The 9,310-nt window shown below is 40.5% G+C and overlaps 1 protein-coding gene across 3 annotated transcripts in view; it reads left to right on the forward strand.

Annotated features, from left to right (window-relative positions):
* The window catches only part of HMG20A (high mobility group 20A), a 100,809-nt gene extending 92,151 nt beyond the window's left edge, over positions 1-8,658 (forward strand). For all 3 annotated transcript variants that reach the window (XM_054592033.1, XM_054592034.1, XM_054592035.1), the window contains 4 exons: positions 1,669-1,744; positions 2,694-2,909; positions 3,763-3,905; positions 7,225-8,658. In XM_054592033.1, coding sequence (XP_054448008.1) covers positions 1,669-1,744; positions 2,694-2,909; positions 3,763-3,899 — 429 coding nt within the window. In that variant the 3' untranslated portion in view covers positions 3,900-3,905; positions 7,225-8,658. The remainder of the gene's footprint in view (positions 1-1,668; positions 1,745-2,693; positions 2,910-3,762; positions 3,906-7,224) is intronic.
* The last annotated feature ends 652 nt before the right edge of the window (positions 8,659-9,310 follow it).

A 9,310-nucleotide genomic window follows, 5' to 3' on the forward strand; every position in this document is an offset into this window, starting at 1 on the left:
CCCTCTAATATATTCTTTGTTTCTGACTGGATCTTTTCTATGGTTTTTTATCTCTTTGTGTAAGTTCTCACTGTGTTCATCTATTTTTACCTAAGTTCAGTGAACATCTTTATAATCAGTGTTTAGAACTCTGTAGCTGATAGATTACTCTTTCCTATTTGTTTTGTTCTTTTTCTGGAGATTTGTCCTATTCTTTCATTTGGGACATGTTTCTTTGTCTTCTCATTTTGTCTGCCTCCTTGTGTTTGCTTGTATCTATTAGGTAGATATGTTGTGTCTTTCAGCCTTGGCAGAGTGGCCTTATGTAATGGGTATGCTGTGGAGCCCAGCAGTACAGACCCCCTTGTTCACTTGAGTTGAGTGCTCCAGGGGTGTTGCTTATGTGAGTTGTGTGTGCCAGCCTGTTGTATTGGAGCACATCAGTGACTGGCATTGACCCTTAGCCTGACTGGCTATAAGGACTAGCCCTGACTACAGCAGATGAGCTGTTGTGCAAGATTGACCTCTTAGAGTTAGATTTCTGTATCAGAGCTCTACTGCCTGCTTGTCTACCCTTTTGTTGTGTCATTTTTGGAGCTAATTGAGGTGGCACTCTGGTGTGATCTGAGGCCAGCTGCCAGGTTTGTTGGTTCTGGGACCTCTTGAGAGGGGCTCCAGTGCAGTTCCTGGTGAGCTTCTCCCTGTGTCTGACCTAGAGCCACATGGCAGGAGCTACAACGTGATCTGAAATTGATAGCTCCCTGTGCTGGACTAGGAAATGCCTGGGAGAGGCCACATTACAAACTTAGGCTGACTGCCACTACTGTCAGGCTGGGAAACTACTTAGCATAGGTACAGGGCATGCTGAGGCCAACTGATGTTTGTCTGAGGTTTTGGACCTTTCAGAGATTTTTAGAGAAGCCCACAGCACTGGCCAAGACCAGCCACACACGAGGAACACCTGTTTTAAGGGGTTTGGACCTGTGTGCTATTTGGGTTCTTTGGGTTCTCAGATAATCCCTCGGGTTGGGTTAGTTTGATGGAGACTCAGATTTAGTGCCTGCCAACATCTGGATACTAAGTGGGAAAGGACTCAGCAAAGGAACATTGGCTTCTGCCAGCACTTCTATCTGGGAGAAAGCTGCCCCTCCAGCTGTTGCCCTGAAGCCGGACAATTCCGTTCCTCCCTGTATGTCCCTGACACTTTTGGAGCTTCAGAGTGAGTGATTTTGCGTAAATCCCTGTACAGGCTTCTTAAGAGAAACTGGGACTCCAGAAACCTCCATCTTACTTAGCCACAATCTGTGCTGATTTTTACAGTTAGAAGTTATGGGGACTTCTCTTCCCAGCTCTGGAGACCAGGGCTGGAGTGCCAGGTGTGGGGCTGGGACCCCTCAATCTATAAGGGGGACCTCCAAATCCAAGATATCCTATCCCTCCCAATTCTTAACTGTCACACATTAGTGTGGAACCTGTCTGTTACATGTCTCAGCCCCTCTTACCAGGCTTGATGTGCCTTCTTTATATTCTTAGTTACAGGACTTATATTCAGCTAGTCTTCAGGTGGTTCTCAAGGGCGGTTATTCTATAATTTAGTTTTAATTTGTTTGTGGTCATGGGAGGAGGCAAGCAGAGTGTTTACGTATTCTACCATCTTGACCATACTGTTTTGTTACTCTTGATTCACAGAAAGAAACAGAGGTAAAGGAGCGGTCTGTTTTTGACATCCCTATATTCACAGAAGAATTCCTGAACCACAGCAAAGGTGATTACTGAAGTATCTTTCTGTGTTCCTCAGGTGGTCTGTAATAGGGAATTTCGTTCTCAAGAGGAGTTCATTGCTCAAAAGCAATCAATGATAGTAGTATTCCAGATCCTAAGACTGATCGGGAAGTAAAAAATTGCTTGTATTTTACTCTCTAGTAAAGGTAGCTACTAAAGACCAGTAAAGGAAAGCTAGACCAGTGTTATCAAAACAGCTTTAGTCTCTGGATCAAAGCAAATAAATGTACCTCACTAATTCTGTTGCTTTCAGACTGTTAGCCTGGAGCCCTTTGTGCAAATGAAAGCTTACATTCGGTGTCCTAAATATAAAATAAGTGAGAGCAGAATTTAACCTCATTGTAGTAAAAATGGGAACCCAAAGCTGTGTTTGCACATTCTCCCAGTGTTCCCCTGTGAAACCCCTCAGGCTTTTAATTGTATAGTTTAAAAGAAAAAACAGCCCTGACTGGTGTGGCTCAGTTGGTTGAGCATCTTCCCATAAAGCAAAAAGTTGATTTTCCCCCAGTCAGCACATGCCTGAGTTGCAGGTTCGATCCCTGTCAGGGCGGCTGCAAGAGGCAACTGATGGATATTTCTCTCTCACACTGATATTTCTCTCCCTCTCTTTCTTCCTCCTTTCCCCTAGATAGATAGATAGATAGCTAGATAGGTAGATAGATAGATAAAATCTTTAAAAGAACAAACAAAAATACTGGGAATTGCAACTGTTCCTTGCAAACTTAAGTACAGAGTATGATCAGTTTTTAGAATTAAAATACCTCTGGGAAGGTATTGCTGAAATTGCTATCTGGAAGGCCATAATAAGAATAGGGAGATGAGGTAGGCTAGCTAATTAGAGAGAGCTAAGCTGAATGTCCTTGGAAAAGTCACTGGGACTCCGAGAGGAGTGCCCCATGTATTCTGTGTGTATGGGGGGGGCGTGTCCTCAGCTCGGGAGGCAGAGCTCCGCCAGCTTCGCAAATCCAACATGGAATTTGAGGAGAGGAATGCAGCCCTGCAGAAGCACGTGGAGAGCATGCGCACCGCAGTGGAGAAGCTGGAGGTGGATGTGATCCAGGAGCGCAGCCGCAGCACTGTCTTACAGCAGCACCTGGAGACCCTACGGCAGGTGCTGACCAGCAGCTTTGCCAGCATGCCCTTGCCTGGTAATGTCATCCTTACCTGAGCACTTCAGAAAATGAGAGGTGCTGTTTATGTTGGTATTAGTGTGGTGAGGCTGAAGTCTTCCCCCAAAGATGAAAATCAAAAATACAAGAGGTTTTTCCCTTCAGGGTCTTCTGTGGGTCTTTGTGTTTAATAATTCCTTGAAATCTAGGGTTCTCTGGTCACTTAAATTTTTTCCTATTGTATTTTAATATCATTTACTTTCTTATTAGGCTTAATTTGATATTCAGACAATGGAAACTGAATAATAATAAATCCTGATTTAGAGGGCTTTTCTTGTATGTATTTGCTTGCTCTGTAATTGAGTTTTAATGGGAAGGAAGAAGAAAATAAATACTAGTATTACTTATATATTCTTTCTTGTTGAGGTAAGTTACAGAAGAAAACTAGGAGAGTCTCTAACCTTTTTTATATGCAGCTAATCCATATTATACAGCATTTATATACCCATCTGTTTATGGAGGGGCATCCAACCTTTTGGCATCTCTAGGCCACACTGGAAGAAGAAGAGTTGTCTTGGGCCAATACACAAACACTAATGAAAACTGATAAGCAAAAAATAAGTTTTTAAGTAAATTTACGATTTTGTGTTGGGCCTCATTTGTAGCCATGATGGGCGACATGTGGCTCACAGGCCATGGGTTTGACTGCCCTGATAGAGTATGTAGATTTCACTACTTTGAGGTCTAAAAAAGTCTCTCCTCTGAAATTAAAATTTAGTCTGTGGAGCAGACCACATTAGAGTCATAATTTCTTTTGCTATGGATTCACTTAACTGTGTTTTGGTCAAACCAAACGGGGAAGATTTTCTTACTTTTTCTTATCTCACTTCAGGAAGTGGAGAGACACCTACACTGGACACCATTGACTCATACATGAACAGACTGCATAGTATTATTTTAGCTAATCCCCAAGACAATGAAAACTTCATAGCTACAGTTCGAGAAGTTGTGAACAGGCTTGATCGTTAAGGAATGGTGAGTGCTCACTGATAAAATACCAGAAGAGGAGGGGGACCCCCCCAAGAAAACAGGAATTTATTTATAAAAAATTGTGTATAGATTTTACATACTTAAACTTCAGTCACCCTCAAAGTACTCTCCATTTGATGCAATATACCTATTGAGATGTTTTTTCCACTACTCCAAACAGTTTTGAACTCGTCAATTTTGAGGCCTTTTAGTGCTTCTGCCATTTTTTGTTTCACCTCTTCCACATCAGCAAAACATTTCCGTTTGAGCATGTTTTTCATCCAGGAAACCAAAAAAAAAAACAAAAAGAGTCACTCAGGGCAACATCGGGTGAATAAGGAGGGTGGGGCACAGAGTCATGCTGTTTTTAGTCAAAAACTGCTGAACACTCAGCACAGTGAGGGCAGGTGTGCTTGTAAATCGCCCACCATGAAATAGGCAAGCATTGAGTCTTCAAAAAAATTCACTGAAACCGAACACAGCCTCTCACAACACCACCAGTTAGTATACTGATACAAATGGGTTCCTAGAACACACACCTAGTGGTAGAAGCCTGTACTGCAAGGAACCCACTCTCCAAAAGATAATTCCAGTTTTTTGGGGGGTCCCCCCTCATATATGCCATCATGACTTCAGAAATAAGATTGCATTACTCTTTTATCAATACTACTAAAACCCTGGAATAACACTAAATAAATAAGTTGGAGACATTAAGATTCCTGTTGTATCGTGAATAAATGTAGTAAATAGTGTTAGAAAACAGAATCAAAACGGTTTTTCTCATGTATGCCTCAGAGTGGTTTAATGGAAGGAGCATGACTTTTTTTGTGTGGTTGGACATTGGATATATATATCGTCATTCATTAGCTGTGTTCTCAAGTGCTAGCGTCTTCAAAGAGTTTTGAAGAATGAGTGAGGAACTTTGAAGAACCCACCCCCCAAAATGCACTTAAATACAAGGAAAAAATAAATATCACTTAATTTTTAAGATTCCTTTTTCCTGGAAAATATTAATAATAACTTAGAATAATAGTCAGTGAGACATTGCGTGTGTGTAAGCCTGCATAAGAAACTTTTCACTCACCACTGAATATCAGAGTAACTGTTACAAGTTAAATGTTAATATGGACTAAGCTTACAGTGAAACAGTTCCCTGATTAAATGGAATAAAAAACAGACTCTCAATAAGCAAAAAAGAGAGGAGAGAGAAAATCAGCTTTTTAAAAATATAGGCAACAAATTACTAGTAGTATGTGTTCTGTCCTTTTAGAGGAAACAAAAAGTACATTTCCAGAAGGGATCTGCCCATGTAAACATTTTGATACTAATGATCAGTCATCGGGTATCATTTCTTAAATAGAACTGACATTTTTTCATTCATATTCCTAGAGAAATGAAGTACCTTTTAGTATGCAATGCCACAAAAGTGACAGCTCTTTAGTCTACCGATTAAATTGTTCTATACCTACAGACATATGAACTATGGAAATCCTATGGTTGGACCATATGGTGTGGTGACTACCTGAATACTAAAATAAGTGGGCAGCAGGATACGCCCCTTAGAATGGCCAGTCATGGGGGAATCTTTTATATGTTTCCTGCAGGTACCTCTGTGAGCACAGTCATATTCATATTCTAGCATGGTTTGGACCTTGAGGAACATGTATAAGACTAAATAAAACCCATGATTCTTTATCTAATGAGGTAACATCTGCTAGCAGAGGCAAAAGCAATAGCCTATATCCTTCTTGACCATGACTTTGAATGATAACTGTACAAGGTAATTTTTATACTTCAGTCTAAGCCATCCTCTAATGGAGTAAGGATTACTGTTTTTCTAGTGAGTAGTCAGATGGAAGAGACTGTACTTATAAGAGATGACTGGGCTCCCTGCAGAATAAAGCACAAGCATTAGTGCTGCTGTTTATGAAGGGAACAGCTTGTAAATCCAGGCTTGGGATTTTCAGAAGCTCATTATCCTTCTCATTTTCACACAGTGTTTTCAATTAGCACTCTTATAGGCTTGAAAAGAGAGCTGGGAGGAGAAACAGTGTGGAAGATGGTGAAAGCACACAATAACTGATAACATGGTGTCACCTCACATAAATATAGGGCAGTTACTGCAAATTTTGAGCTAAAAGTGGTTTTCCATTTTAAGCATTTTGCCAATAAGATGATCCTAACACTTTACTAATCTTAGAGATAGAAATCATAGTATCTTTCTGGAGTGTCTTTGATAACCTAGAATTTTATCATAATCCTTGATTTCAAACTGCAAATACTTTGCCCTTGAAAAAAATAATACCTGAAAATGTGAATCATTTTATTACTGTAGATTTTTACATTCTAGTCATGCAATCATAATTAAGACTGGATATTTCCTCAGACCCTCAAAACTGTCAAACAAAACAAATATAAAGATTGTGATTAATACTGGCTTGGCCTTATTATACAGCTGTGTACAGACAGCTAGGCCCAATGTCCTTAGTATTCGTGGTACATTTATGTACTCTGACATAAGCTTAGCGAAAGTTTCATTGACTATCAGGAGCCAGTGAGTGAAGGGAAGCTAATGGTCTCCCATTTTAGAGGAGCACAATAGTGCTAGAAGGTAACTTAGAAATTCCAATACACAATACCCATGTAGATGAATGCAGAATCCAGGTCTAGAACACATTTCTCAAAAGACTGGTTCAATGGAGTTGCTAAAACATGGCTATAAGAAGGTGAGAGTGGATGTAAGGGGAAAGCACTAAAAATTTTAAGAATGAGAGCATTAAAATAAATAGGTAAAAAATTATAATCCAGTAATTAATGTTATAAAATTTCGGTCAGCCAATTAAAAAATTATTCTTACAGGTTTATAAAGGCAGAATTCCCCAGCTGGCATCTTTCTTTGTAGCTAACTTGTACCTAGAAAAAAAATGGCACTGGAAGGAAGACTTGAGGGTGATTTCATGTTGAGAGGTGACATTTTTATGTTGTTTGATTTCAGTCAAACCAAATGATAAATATTAGGCTGTTTGAGGGTTGGAAAAAAACTTAAGCGATTACATTTTTATCATTGTAACAAAATTAATTGATCATGTGCACATAATACATTCCTGCACATGCAGAAATCCTTAGATTTATACTTGAAGAAAATTGATTTTGATTGACCATTTATTCTTTGGACTAAAGTACTGGTTCTTCCATCATCAGATTTGTCCCTTATAGTTGCTTTTCTGTGTTCATCTGAACAATTTTCCTAAATTCCCATTCTCTCTCTCTCTTCCCCTCTCTCTCTCTTTCCCCCTCCCTGCCACCCTCCCTCCCTCTCCTACAGGTCTTAGAGCTCCGAGATGTTCTGTAAGTGGTTAGATTTGTGAGGAATGAGAAGCCATCTGTGGATATTTGAACTGAGTGGAGGCAGAAGAGTACAGATTACTCTGCTTATGCAGGAGCTATCAGCTATGTGTTAAATGCCTTCACCCCAGGAAGCCATATGAGGAGCAGCAAAAGGAATATTAAGAACATGTTTATGAACTTCCTTTGGAATCACCCTTGCGAAGTTTTGAGTGTGTGCAACCACTCTGCAAAGTCTTCAGTTTCCTATCTGCTTTTCTGGAACTGCATATATGCTGCTGACATCTTCTGCAGTAGAAAGGAAGACTTCTCATTGTTCTACTTCAGATTGGACCTTTTAATCAGTGACACTCTGGTTTTCTTATCTACCAGTCACTTTTTTAATGCATTTGGGAGTTATCTTTTTATTCCCTTTACCCCCACAAAATTACACATCTCCATTTTCTGACCTCTGGGCATTGTTGATCAGCAGGGCACTGAAGGAGAGTTTCTCTTACTGGACAGACCCAGTCTTCCACCATCTTTGCACTGCTGTGACCCCAGAGAAATGGGCTTCTTGTTGACAGTGGTCTGTGCAGGGTGCTGTTTCCTGTGCGACACAGTGCCTGGTGGGTGCCAGCCCTCACTCCAGCCCTTGTGGAGGCTTTGTGATTGCTGCCCCAAGGATAATACGCTTTCCTTCCTCCTCGGTACTGCATGCTGTTTTCTGAGCTTTGCTCTTGCACATACCCTGCATTCCAGCCCGAGCAAGGTTGTTCTGTTTCTATCTGTTGACAAATGTCTTGTGGAACTTTTTTTTTTTTTTTTTAAGGAAAAGATAATTGGTAAATAGGAGAGAACAGGAAAAGTAGTTTCTCTTTTGGCATTGAAAAGAAAACCTAAAGTTTATCACAAGTAAAAACTGACTCTGTCTGCTCCAGGTATACTGATTCATGGGTGTAGATACGTAGAGATGTCATCACAGGGGAATTCTCAAGTCCATTGTCTTCCTTCTGTAGCCACACTGTAGAATCTATGTCAAAAGGACAGACTTTTCTTTTTTCTCCCCCCTTAGTAAGTGAAATTATTTTTAAAAAACACACATACACAGAAAGGGAAGAGGGGCTTCTGATTCTTACCTAAGGGTTTGGTTTTGTCTTGATGCTCTACAGCACAAGGCTGGCATTTGCAGCTCTGACTTTTGGAACCAAAGCCAGGCATGCTGAGACCATTTTCCAGGCACCACACCACTAAAGCAGGTGGAAGTGTGGCCTCTTCACAACATGCTCACAGGTCAGGGTGCAAACCAGAAACCCCCTGTCACACTGCTGCACCATCCTGTCTTCCCACCATCTCCCTACCTGATTTCAATAGCTCAGAGGAAATAAAAGAACAACAAAAAACAGCCTTTGTAATTTTTTTTTTTTTTTTTAAGTAAAAGAGAGAGGAAGACGGGGAGAGAGAAACATTGATTTGTTGTTCCATTTATTGATGCATTCATTGGTTGATTCTTATATGTGCTGTGACCAGGCAAACCTGCAACCTTCGCGTATCAGGACTATGCTCTAACCAACTGAGCTACCCAGCCAAGGGAGGAAAAAACAGCCTTTTTTAATGTCTTATGTGAACACACTTCAAATTACCATGCACTGAAACCCACATTATCAGTATTTGGCAATTCTTTAGAGTAAGAGCCCATCATTATCTACTGCTACAAACCTAGACAACTCACCTGTTTTTTTCCTCTTATTTTCCTTTTCTCCTGATCTTACCTGTCACTGCTGGTCCTGACACTTCTTTCAGACTCCTTGCCTGCTAAGTCCAACCTAGAACACAGTTATAGCAGCAGGACATCCTAGCCAGTTCTGAAAATTTGTATCTGCCTTCTGCCAGATACTTTGTTTTTTCCTTCCTTCCTCCTGATCTTTCTCCCTTTCTCCCTTGTGTCAGTTTTGTGTGGCTTTGTTAGAGTGCTGTTGACCAGAAAAGGCTGTAATTGAGTCCAGAGGTCATCATTCTCCTAATTCTGGATAGGACATCTGACATGGCCTTGAAACATCTGCATATTGAGGAATGCATGAGATCTT

The sequence above is a fragment of the Pteronotus mesoamericanus genome, unplaced genomic scaffold (genome assembly GCF_021234165.1).
Source record: "Pteronotus mesoamericanus isolate MK-2021 breed Mesoamerican mustached bat unplaced genomic scaffold, CSHL_Meso_final scaffold_31, whole genome shotgun sequence".
In the NCBI taxonomy this organism is placed as follows: domain Eukaryota; kingdom Metazoa; phylum Chordata; class Mammalia; order Chiroptera; family Mormoopidae; genus Pteronotus; species Pteronotus mesoamericanus.